General features: G+C 43.2%; 1 protein-coding gene across 3 annotated transcripts in view; it reads right to left on the bottom strand.

Annotated features, from left to right (window-relative positions):
• Positions 1 to 13,147, bottom strand: part of LOC135516906 (high affinity cAMP-specific and IBMX-insensitive 3',5'-cyclic phosphodiesterase 8B-like) — an 83,101-nt gene that overhangs the window by 6,286 nt on the left and 63,668 nt on the right. For all 3 annotated transcript variants that reach the window (XM_064940973.1, XM_064940975.1, XM_064940974.1), the window contains 5 exons: positions 8,915 to 8,991; positions 7,732 to 7,896; positions 7,158 to 7,215; positions 1,556 to 1,679; positions 294 to 492 (listed from right to left, as the gene is read on the bottom strand). In XM_064940973.1, the coding sequence (XP_064797045.1) occupies positions 294 to 492; positions 1,556 to 1,679; positions 7,158 to 7,215; positions 7,732 to 7,896; positions 8,915 to 8,991 (623 nt within the window). The remainder of the gene's footprint in view (positions 1 to 293; positions 493 to 1,555; positions 1,680 to 7,157; positions 7,216 to 7,731; positions 7,897 to 8,914; positions 8,992 to 13,147) is intronic.

Here is a 13,147-nt window from a genome sequence, read left to right as displayed (position 1 = left end):
GTAATTTAGTCATTTAATTTGTGTTCATAGGTGGTGTACGCATATCCAACAATTGTCCAACCAGAAGGTCTTCTTCGGGTTGGTGTGGGGTTGTGGTAGGAGTTGTGTGTATGTGTGTGTGTGTGTGTGTGTGTGTGTGTGTGTGTGTGTGTGTGTGTGTGTGTGTGTGTGTGTGTGTGTGTGGGGGAGAGTATCAGTTTTCTTTGCTTGGCAGGAGGTGAATGTATGTCAGTGACCAGTGAGAGTTGGAATGGGGATGTGTGTGTGTATGCAGGTATGTGTGTTTGGTATACCTTGACCTTCTCCTTGCGTAGGAAGTAGGCAGTAGCGTGTAAGACGTCAGCGGCGTGGGTGGAGTTGTGGTAGGAGTTGGAGGCGTGGTAGTTCGCCTCTATGACCTGCAGCCAGCAGCGTAGCGTAGCCTCACTGCAGCTCAGGAACTCACACACGCTGAAGCGAGCAAAGATCTTCAAGCCCAGGTAGGTCAAAGGTCTGTGGGGATGACAGAGAGCGGACAGGGAGGTAGATGAGTGATAGAGGGAGGATGTTCTTTCCCTTCTGTATTGGTGTACACTGAATACACCAAACATTAGGAACACCTTCCTAATATTGAGTTTCAGCCTCTCTTTTGCTCTCAGAACAGCCTCAGTTCGTCGTGGCATGGACTCTACAAGGTGTCGAAAGCATTCCACAGGGTTGCTGGCCCATGTTGACTCCAATGCTTCCCACAGTTGTGTCAAGTTGGCAGGATGTCCTTTGAATGGTGGACCAATTTTGATATACATGGGAAACTGTTGAGCTTGAAAAACTCCAGCAGCTCTGCAGTTCTTGACACAAATGGCACCTACTACCATACCCTGTTCAAAGGCACATAAATACTTTGTCTTGCCCATTCACCCTCTGAATGGCACACATACACAATATAGGTCTAAATTGTCTCAAGACTAAGAAATCCTTCTTTAACCTGTCTCCTCCCCTTCATCTACACTGATTGAAGTGGATTTAACAGGTGACATCCATAAGGGATCATAGCTTTCACCTGGTCAGTGTATGTCATGGAAAGAGCAGGTGTTCATTATGTTTTGTACACTGAGTGTATAGTAACCTCTATCTTCCCTTTCCCTTAAACCCCTAACAACCTATCCCTCTCTTACTCATCACCACTTCCAGCTCCTGTCCTCTCGCTCTCTCCACCCCCTCTCCCTCTCCTCCCTCTCCCTCCATACAGGAGGCAGCCTCCAGCTCCTGTCCTCTCGCTCTCTCCACCCCCTCTCCCTCTCCTCCCTCTCCCTTCATACCTCATACAGGAGGCAGCCTCCAGCTCCTGTCCTCTCGCTCTCTCCACCCCCTCTCCCTCTCCTCCCTCTCCCTTCATACCTCATACAGGTGGCAGCCTCCAGCTCCTGTCCTCTCTTTCCTTCTCTCTCTCTGCCCCCCTCTCCCTCTCCTCCCTCTCCCTCCATACCTCATACAGGTGGCAGCCTCCAGCTCCTGTCCTCTCTCTTTCCTTCGCTCTCTCCGCCCCCCTCTCCCTCTCCTCACTCTCCCTCCATACCTCATACAGGTGGCAGCCTCCAGCTCCAGGATGTTAAAGTCCCATTGGTCCTCGTCGTCCAGCATCTCAGCGATGGCCGGAGGGATGTCATTCAGCGTTACTGGGATGGCCAGCTGACTCATATCTGGAGATGCACAAACACGCACAGATTGAAAAAACGGCTAGCTGGAGCTTGTTTGGGCTGTTGGCTGGATATGCCCTCACCTGCTAGTAACTTCTAGTGATTCAATAAGATCTGTACACTATCGTGTTGTTCTGTAAGAACGTGATCTTAAGGCCCATAATTGTGCTCTTGTTTGTCACCACACACAAACGTGGACACAGCTGTTTCCATTTGAAGTGGTTTTATGTGTGTTGATATTCACTGGACACACATACTTCAGTTAGGAACAACATGTGAAAGTCATACACTTCAAATCAAATCAAATTGTAGTTGTCACATGCGCCGAATACAACAGGTGTAGATCTTACCGTGAAATGCTTACTTACAAGCCCTCAACCAATAATGCAGTTCAATAAATAGAGTTAAGAAAAGTGACTATGCACAGATAATAAACAGCGAGCAGCAGCAGTGTAAAAATACACTTCAGTTAGGAACAGCATGTGAAAGCCTATACACTTCAGTTAGGAACAGCATGTGAAAGTCTATACACTTCAGTTAGGAACAGCATGTGAAAGTCTATACACTTCAGTTAGGAACAGCATGTGAAAGTCTATACACTTCAGTTAGGAACAGCACGTGAAAGTCTATACACTTCAGTTAGGAACAGCATGTGAAAGTCTATACACTTCAGTTAGGAACTGCATGTGAAAGTCTATACACTTCAGTTAGGAACAGCATGTGAAAGTCTATACACTTCAGTTAGGAACAGCATGTGAAAGTCTATACACTTCAGTTAGGAACAGCATGTGAAAGTCTATACACTTCAGTTAAGAACAGCATGTGAAAGTCTATACACTTCAGTTAGGAACAGCATGTGAAAGTCTATACACTTCAGTTAAGAACAGCATGTGAAAGTCTATACACTTCAGTTAGGAACAGCATGTGAAAGTCTATACACTTCAGTTAGGAACAGCATGTGAAAGCCTATACACTTCAGTTAGGAACAGCATGTGAAAGTCTATACACTTCAGTTAGGAACAGCATGTGAAAGTCTATACACTTCAGTTAGGAACAGCATGTGAAAGTCTATACACTTCAGTTAGGAACAGCATGTGAAAGTCTATACACTTCAGTTAGGAACAGCATGTGAAAGTCTATACACTTCAGTTAAGAACAGCATGTGAAAGTCTATACACTTCAGTTAGGAACAGCATGTGAAAGTCTATACACTTCAGTTAGGAACAGCATGTGAAAGTCTATACACTTCAGTTAGGAACAGCATGTGAAAGTCTATACACTTCAATTAAGAACAGCATGTGAAAGTCTATACACTTCAGTTAGGAACAGCATGTGAAAGTCTATACACTTCAGTTAGGAACAGCATGCGAAAGTCTATACACTTCAGTTAAGAACAGCATGTGAAAGTCTATACACTTCAGTTAAGAACAGCATGTGAAAGTCTATACACTTCAGTTAGGAACAGCATGTGAAAGTCTATACACTTCAGTTAGGAACAGCATGTGAAAGTCTATACACTTCAGTTAGGAACAGCATGTGAAAGTCTATACACTTCAATTAAGAACAGCATGTGAAAGTCTATACACTTCAGTTAGGAACAGCATGTGAAAGTCTATACACTTCAGTTAAGAACAGCATGTGAAAGTCTATACACTTCAGTTAGGAACAGCATGTGAAAGTCTATACACTTCAGTTAAGAACAGCATGTGAAAGTCTATACACTTCAGTTAGGAAACAGCATGTGAAAGCCTATACACTTCAGTTAGGAACAGCATGTGAAAGCATATACACTTCAGTTAGGAACAGCATGTGAAAGTCTATACACTTCAGTTAGGAACAGCATGTGAAAGTCTATACACTTCAGTTAGGAACAGCATGTGAAAGTCTATACACTTCAGTTAGGAACAGCATGTGAAAGTCTATACACTTCAGTTAGGAACAGCATGTGAAAGTCTATACACTTCAGTTAAGAACAGCATGTGAAAGTCTATACACTTCAGTTAAGAACAGCATGTGAAAGTCTATACACTTCAGTTAGGAACAGCATGTGAAAGTCTATACACTTCAGTTAGGAACAGCATGTGAAAGTCTATACACTTCAGTTAGGAACAGCATGTGAAAGTCTATACACTTCAGTTAGGAACAGCATGTGAAAGTCTATACACTTCAGTTAGGAACAGCATGTGAAAGTCTATACACTTCAGTTAGGAACAGCATGTGAAAGTCTATACACTTCAGTTAAGAACAGCATGTGAAAGTCTATACACTTCAGTTAAGAACAGCATGTGAAAGTCTATACACTTCAGTTAGGAACAGCATGTGAAAGTCTATACACTTCAGTTAAGAACAGCATGTGAAAGTCTATACACTTCAGTTAGGAACAGCATGTGAAAGTCTATACACTTCAGTTAGGAACAGCATGTGAAAGTCTATACACTTCAGTTAGGAACAGCATGTGAAAGTCTATACACTTCAGTTAAGAACAGCATGTGAAAGTCTATACACTTCAGTTAAGAACAGCATGTGAAAGTCTATACACTTCAGTTAGGAACAGCATGTGAAAGTCTATACACTTCAGTTAAGAACAGCATGTGAAAGTCTATACACTTCAGTTAGGAACAGCATGTGAAAGTCTATACACTTCAGTTAGGAACAGCATGTGAAAGTCTATACACTTCAGTTAAGAACAGCATGTGAAAGTCTATACACTTCAGTTAAGAACAGCACGTGATAGTCTATACACTTCAGTTAGGAACAGCATGTGAAAGTCTATATACTTCAGTTAAGAACAGCATGTGAAATTCTATACACTTCAGTTAAGAACAGCATGTGAAAGTCTATACACTTCAGTTAAGAACAGCATGTGAAAGTCTATACACTTCAGTTAGGAACAGCATGTGAAAGTCTATACACTTCAGTTAAGAACAGCATGTGAAAGTCTATACACTTCAGTTAAGAACAGCATGTGAAAGTCTTTTTTTTACACACACACAGACAAGACAACACAAAGCACTATAAATTATATACTCAACTATAAAAAAATAAAAAATTGCTTTAAAGATACCATACTTTAGACAAGTTAAACACACCAGGCAGAAGGCTACAAAGGTCAAAGGGCAATCTAGCATGTGAAAGTCTATACACTTCAGTTAGGAACAGCATGTGAAAGTCTGTCAGCAACACTACTATTAGCCTCTTTCCATGCGACTGCAAACACACACTAACTAAAGGTGAGGGGAGGGCTGAAAGGGCCAGCCTTGATCCATTGAACAATTACATTTGGGACACTTGAAAGCACAATGCAACAACAACGATTTCCAATGTAGTCCTCACCTGTGTCCCTAAATTACCTAGCAAATGGTCCTTATGGTAGAGGGTGAGATACATAGAGATCATATTAAATTATTTCTAATTCCTAATTCTATGGTCAGAGAAGGTAGCTTGACAAGTGGGTTCAGAATCCCGTTCACCTAAAATCACTTCAGGCTCAGCCTCTCAAGTCTATTAAAAAACACATGCTGCTTCCTACAGACTATCAGGAGAGTGAGCAATTCACTGTTAGCCTACACCTGTTGTTTACAAAGCATGTAACAACTACAATTAGATTTGAAGGGGCTGCACTTAGGACAATGTTTTCAGCACTTCTCAGCAGTACCCTTCCACTTCTCAGCAGTACCCTTCCACTTCTCAGCAGTACCCTTCCACTTCTCAGCAGTACCCTTCCACTTCTCAGCAGTACCCTTCCACTTCTCAGCAGTACCCTTCCACTTCTCAGCAGTACCCTTCCACTCCTCAGCAGTACCCTTCCACTTCTCAGCAGTACCCTTCCACTTCTCAGCAGTACCCTTCCACTCCTCAGCAGTACCCTTCCACTTCTCAGCAGTACCCTTCCACTTCTCAGCAGTACCCTTCCACTTCTCAGCAGTACCCTTCCACTTCTCAGCAGTACCCTTCCACTTCTCAGCAGTACCCTTCCACTTCTCAGCAGTACCCTTCCACTTCTCAGCAGTACCCTTCCACTTCTCAGCAGTACCCTTCCACTTCTCAGCAGTACCCTTCCACTTCTCAGCAGTACCCTTCCACTTCTCAGCAGTACCCTTCCACTCCTCAGCAGTACCCTTCCACTTCTCAGCAGTACCCTTCCACTTCTCAGCAGTACCCTTCCACTTCTCAGCAGTACCCTTCCACTTCTCAGCAGTACCCTTCCACTTCTCAGCAGTACCCTTCCACTTCTCAGCAGTACCCTTCCACTCCTCAGCAGTACCCTTCCACTTCTCAGCAGTACCCTTCCACTTCTCAGCAGTACCCTTCCACTTCTCAGCAGTACCCTTCCACTTCTCAGCAGTACCCTTCCACTTCTCAGCAGTACCCTTCCACTTCTCAGCAGTACCCTTCCACTTCTCAGCAGTACCCTTCCACTTCTCAGCAGTACCCTTCCACTTCTCAGCAGTACCCTTCCACTCCTCAGCAGTACCCTTCCACTTCTCAGCAGTACCCTTCCACTTCTCAGCAGTACCCTTCCACTTCTCAGCAGTACCCTTCCACTTCTCAGCAGTACCCTTCCACTTCTCAGCAGTACCCTTCCACTTCTCAGCAGTACCCTTCCACTTCTCAGCAGTACCCTTCCACTCCTCAGCAGTACCCTTCCACTTCTCAGCAGTACCCTTCCACTTCTCAGCAGTACCCTTCCACTTCTCAGCAGTACCCTTCCACTTCTCAGCAGTACCCTTCCACTTCTCAGCAGTACCCTTCCACTTCTCAGCAGTACCCTTCCACTTCTCAGCAGTACCCTTCCACTTCTCAGCAGTACCCTTCCACTTCTCAGCAGTACCCTTCCACTTCTCAGAAAGAAGAAGTACATCCATTACTTCTGTATACAATTTGTCATTAACTACATCAACATCATATGTCATTACCGCCCAGAACATCCTCTCATTTATCTCTCTCTGTATCGTCCATGATTCATCATGACTTGAACAAATACAAGGGGATCACGCAATGACTGCCAATGACTGCCGATGACTGCCAATGACTGCCAATGACTGCCAATGACTGCCAATGACTGCCAATGACTGACAATGACTGCCAATGACTGCCAATGACTGCCAATGACTGCCGATGGATGCACTTGTAGACTCCAACTGATGAAATGATCTGAGACATTTTCTATCACTCTTCAGACAGGTCCATACATGAAAAGTAATGGTTTCATCAAAACTCCGTAAGCTCCCAATTATGTGTAATGCGAATGAGTGCATTAAGCTTCCAGTGTAATTTAATTAGATGAAATATTACACAAATATACCACTAAAACTTGCTATAACACAATTGAAAACATAATTCAACTCAGTTAGTGTTGTAATTAGGGTCATGTGACCTAATTAGTGTAAATTCTAGGGCCCTAGTTGTAAGTAGCAGTAGTATTCTAGTAAGATAATGAATAAAGATAATATTGATGTCATGAAACAGACTGATGCTTACTTGGAAGGGTACTTTTGGAGAAGACATACTCGTTCCCAGACAGGCTCCGCAAGCCATCCTGCATAAGGAAAAAGACAGCAAAGCACTCTCTTCATCCATGCTGTGAAAAAACATTTAAAAAATACCCTTTTGGTTTATCTCAAATCTGGCTAATAACAACATATTTCACATTATACAATGACATCAGCATTATAATTCATATGACGAGACATCCCACATAACTCAGGAACTCTCGTGTTTGAGTGTTTGAGAGAAGAGGAGAGGAGGAGATGGGAGGGGAGAGGAGGAGAGGGGAGAGGGGAGAGGAGGGGTATGTGTGTTGTGTGTGTGTGTGTGTGTGTGTGTGTGTGTGTGTGTGTGTGTGTGTGTGTGCGCATGTGCAGCCCCTCATGAGTCCCCCTATGAGGTCGTTGGTGTGTGGGTGGAGGGGAGTATCCTAAAAACTGGTCCCAGACTTTGATTAAATGGGGCCTGTGAAGGAGTGTGTGTGCATGTGTGTATGTGTGTGTGTGTGTGTGTGTGTGTATGAGTATGTGTGTCTGTTGGGTGTATGCGTGTGTAGCCTCTGACTCACACTCATGAGCCCCCCAACGAGGTCGTTGGTGTGTGGGTCGTCTTCCTTAGAGGCCAGCTGAGGAGAGTAGAGCTCTGTGGTCCTCAGGATCTCCAGGACACGGTCCAGTGCATCCGCTACCGAAACCGGACTGGACTCCTGGGCCGCGTTGATGATGTTGATCACCTGGATATGGGGGAAGGCGGAGAGAGATAGAGCACACAGTTACATTCCATTTAAAGGGGGGCTGAACTATGCGATTCCACATGTGTTTTTCTGCTGCCCATGAAGAAAAAAAGACAGATTTGGGTCTTCCGGGTGTGGTTTGATGTGGGTGTGTTATGTTGTTTATCCCCCTTGAGTCACGGTAGCAACATTTCACCCTCAAAAGTTGTCATAGATAAATCCAGAAATCTGTAATTAATTTAGAAGTTTTTGCTGAGGGAGTCTTAGTCACGCAATTTTACTAAGGGGTTTGGGTTTGGTACAGTGTTTCTCAAGTAAAAATTTGGCATTAACACTGGCAGTGCTGCAGACATTATCGAGTCAGCTGAGCTGCTTCTACGCTCGGGACTGATTTCTGAGAACATGTCTACAACTTCAGCAAACTGTCAAACTATTGTAAATAAAACACAACCTACACTCTGTTGATTAGTGCCCAAAATCACTAGCTAGTTTCTCTGTGCATGACAATTCTCCTTAGGCGTTACCATCCTGTATTAGAGAGATCAAAATCCAACCTTCAAATATCCAATAGATCTAGGAACATAACGCACGCACACACACGCCTAAGGGACATGTCCCTCTTCAGACAAAAAGTGTCTTTCTTTGATCCAGTGTCAGGGAGCTCTGCATGTGATGCCATATAAATCCTGTCTGGGGCCAAATAGATAAAGCAGCTAGTCAAGAGTATAAAGGAACATCATTAAGCCAAGAATAAGACCAGACTCTGGGGAGGATTTCAGTTACAGCCTTATCCCAGAACTCTCATTAGAGAATTAGATGGAAGAATGGCACTACAATCAGATTTAAGAGGTAATGCCTGAGAAGCCGGTGTTTGGATGATAAATTAGCACGGTTGGGAATTGGTGGTACGTGTATGTGTGTATGTGTGTGTGTGTGTGTGTGTGTGTGTGTGTGTGTGTGTGTGTGTGTGTGTGTGTGTGTGTGTGTGTGTGTGTGTGTGTGTGTGGGGGTACTGTACCTTGGTGATGGGGGCCTCTATGGTCATAGAGTGGATCCTGGCTACAGAGGAGTACCTCCGGTTCTGCAGACTGGGAGCTGAGGACAACAAGACTCAGTACTGTGACATCCTGCTCTTACAGTACTGTGACATGCTGCTCTTACAGTACTGTGACATACTGCTCTTACAGTAGTGTGAAATACTGCTCTTACAGTACTGTGAAATACTGTTCTTACAGTACTGTGAAATACTGCTCTTACAGTACTGTGAAATACTGCTCTTACAGTACTGTGAAATACTGCTCTTACAGTACTGTGAAATACTGTTCTTACAGTACTGTGACATACTGTTCTTACAGTACTGTGACATACTGTTCTTACAGTACTGTGACATACTGTTCTTACAGTACTGTGACATACTGCTCTTACAGTACTGTGAAATACTGCTCTTACAGTACTGTGACATGCTGCTCTTACAGAACTGTTGCATACTGCTCTTACAGTACTGTGACATACTGCTCTTACAGTACTGTGACATACTGCTCTTACAGTACTGTGACATACTGCTCTACAGTACTGAGACATACTGCTCTTACAGTACTGAGACATACTGCTCTTACAGTACTGTTGCATACTGCTCTTACAGTACTGTGACATACTGCTCTTACAGTACTGTGACATACTGCTCTTATAGTACTGTGACATACTGCTCTTTCAGTACTGTGACATGCTGCTCTTACAGTACTGTTGCATACTGCTCTTACAGTACTGTGACATACTGCTCTTACAATACTGTGACATACTGCTCTTACAGAACTGTTGCATACTGCTCTTACAGTACTGTGACATACTGCTCTTACAGTACTGTGACATACTGCTCTTACAGTACTGTGACATACTGCTCTTACAGTACTGTGACATACTGCTCTTATAGTACTGTGACATACTGCTCTTTCAGTACTGTGACATGCTGCTCTTACAGTACTGTTGCATACTGCTCTTACAGTACTGTGACATACTGCTCTTACAATACTGTGACATACTGCTCTTACAGAACTGTTGCATACTGCTCTTACAGTACTGTGACATACTGCTCTTACAGTACTGTGACATACTGCTCTTACAGTACTGTGACATACTGCTCTTACAGTACTGTGACATACTGCTCTACAGTACTGAGACATACTGCTCTTACAGTACTGTGACATACTGCTCTTACAGTACTGTGACATACTGCTCTACAGTACTGAGACATACTGCTCTTACAGTACTGAGACATACTGCTCTTACAGTACTGTGACATACTGCTCTTACAGTACTGTGACATACTGCTCTACAGTACTGAGACATACTGCTCTTTCAGTACTGTGACATGCTGCTCTTACAGTACTGTTGCATACTGCTCTTACAGTACTGTGACATACTGCTCTTACAATACTGTGACATACTGCTCTTACAGAACTGTTGCATACTGCTCTTACAGTACTGTGACATACTGCTCTTACAGTACTGTGACATACTGCTCTTACAGTACTGTGACATACTGCTCTACAGTACTGAGACATACTGCTCTTACAGTACTGTGACATACTGCTCTTACAGTACTGTGACATACTGCTCTACAGTACTGTGACATACTGCTCTTACAGTACTGTGACATACTGCTCTTACAGTACTGTGACATACTGCTCTACAGTACTGAGACATACTGCTCTTACAGTACTGAGACATACTGCTCTTACAGTACTGAGACATACTGCTCTTACAGTACTGTTGCATACTGCTCTTACAGTACTGTGACATACTGCTCTTATAGTACTGTGACATACTGCTCTTTCAGTACTGTGACATGCTGCTCTTACAGTACTGTTGCATACTGCTCTTACAGTACTGTGACATACTGCTCTTACAATACTGTGACATACTGCTCTTACAGAACTGTTGCATACTGCTCTTACAGTACTGTGACATACTGCTCTTACAGTACTGTGACATACTGCTCTTACAGTACTGTGACATACTGCTCTACAGTACTGAGACATACTCCTCTTACAGTACTGTGACATACTGCTCTTACAGTACTGTGACATACTGCTCTACAGTACTGAGACATACTGCTCTTACAGTACTGAGACATACTGCTCTTACAGTACTGTGACATACTGCTCTTACAGTACTGTGACATACTGCTCTACAGTACTGAGACATACTGCTCTTACAGTACTGAGACATACTGCTCTTACAGTACTGTTGCATACTGCTCTTACAGTACTGTGACATACTGCTCTTACAGTACTGTGACATAATGCTCTTATAGTACTGTGACATACTGCTCTTTCAGTACTGTGACATGCTGCTCTTACAGTACTGTGACATACTGCTCTTACAGTACTGTTGCATACTGCTCTTACAGTACTGTGACATACTGCTCTTACAATACTGTGACATACTGCTCTTACAGTACTGTGACATACTGCTCTTACAGTACTGTGATATACTGCTCTTTCAGTACTGTGACATGCTGCTCTTACAGTACTGTGACATACTGCTCTTTCAGTACTGAGACATACTGCTCTTTCAGTACTGTGACATACTGCTCTTACAGTACTGTGACATACTGCTCTACAGTACTGAGACATACTGCTCTTACAGTACTGAGACATACTGCTCTTACAGTACTGTGACATACTGCTCTTACAGTACTGTGACATACTGCTCTTACAGTACTGTGACATACTGCTCTTACAGTACTGAGACATACTGCTCTTACAGTACTGAGACATACTGCTCTTACAGTACTGAGACATACTGCTCTTACAGTACTGTGACATACTTCTCTTACAGTACTGTGACATGCTGCTCTTACAGTACTGTGACATACTGCTCTACAGTACTGAGACATACTGCTCTTACAGTACTGAGACATACTGCTCTTACAGTACTGTTGCATACTGCTCTTACAGTACTGTGACATACTGCTCTTACAGTACTGTGACATAATGCTCTTATAGTACTGTGACATACTGCTCTTTCAGTACTGTGACATGCTGTTCTTACAGTACTGTGACATACTGCTCTTACAGTACTGTTGCATACTGCTCTTACAGTACTGTGACATACTGCTCTTACAATACTGTGACATACTGCTCTTACAGTACTGTGACATACTGCTCTTACAGTACTGTGATATACTGCTCTTTCAGTACTGTGACATGCTGCTCTTACAGTACTGTGACATACTGCTCTTTCAGTACTGAGACATACTGCTCTTTCAGTACTGTGACATACTGCTCTTACAGTACTGTGACATACTGCTCTTACAGTACTGTGAAATACTGCTCTTACAGTACTGTGACATGCTGGTCTTACAGTACTGTTGCATACTGCTCTTACAGTACTGTGACATACTGCTCTTACAGTACTGTGACATACTGCTCTTACAGTACTGTGAAATACTGCTCTTACAGTACTGTGACATGCTGCTCTTACAGTACTGTGACATACTGCTCTTACAGTACTGTGACATACTGCTCTTACAGTACTGTGACATACTGCTCTTACAGTACTGTGACATACTGTTCTACAGTACTGAGACATACTGCTCTTACAGTACTGAGACATACTGCTCTTACAGTACTGTGACATACTGCTCTTACAGTACTGTGACATACTGCTCTTACAGTACTGTGACATACTGCTCTTACAGTACTGAGACATACTGCTCTTACAGCACTGAGACATACTGCTCTTACAGTACTGTTGCATACTGCTCTTACAGTACTGTGACATACTGCTCTTACAGTACTGTGACATACTGCTCTTACAGTACTGTGACATACTGCTCTTACAGTACTGTGACATGCTGCTCTTATAGTACTGTTGCATACTGCTCTTACAGTACTGTGACATACTGCTCTTACAATACTGTGACATTCTGCTCTTACAGTACTGTGACATACTGCTCTTACAGTACTGTGACATACTGCTCTTACAGTACTGTGACATACTGCTTGTACAGTACTGTGACATACTGCTCTTACAGTACTGTGATATACTGCTCTTACAGTACTGTGACATACTGCTCTTACAGTACTGTGACATACTGCTCTTACAGTACTGTGATATACTGCTCTTACAGTACTGTGATATACTGCTCTTACAGTACTGTGACATACTGCTCTTACAGTACTGTGATATACTGCTCTTACAGTACTGTGACATAATGCTCTTACAGTACTGTGACATACTGCTCTTA

This window comes from Oncorhynchus masou, chromosome 28 (assembly GCF_036934945.1).
Source record: "Oncorhynchus masou masou isolate Uvic2021 chromosome 28, UVic_Omas_1.1, whole genome shotgun sequence".
NCBI classification, from domain to species: Eukaryota; Metazoa; Chordata; class Actinopteri; order Salmoniformes; family Salmonidae; genus Oncorhynchus; species Oncorhynchus masou.
The sequence above is the reverse complement of the archived record's forward strand: the minus strand, read 5'-3'. Positions and strand labels throughout refer to the sequence as shown.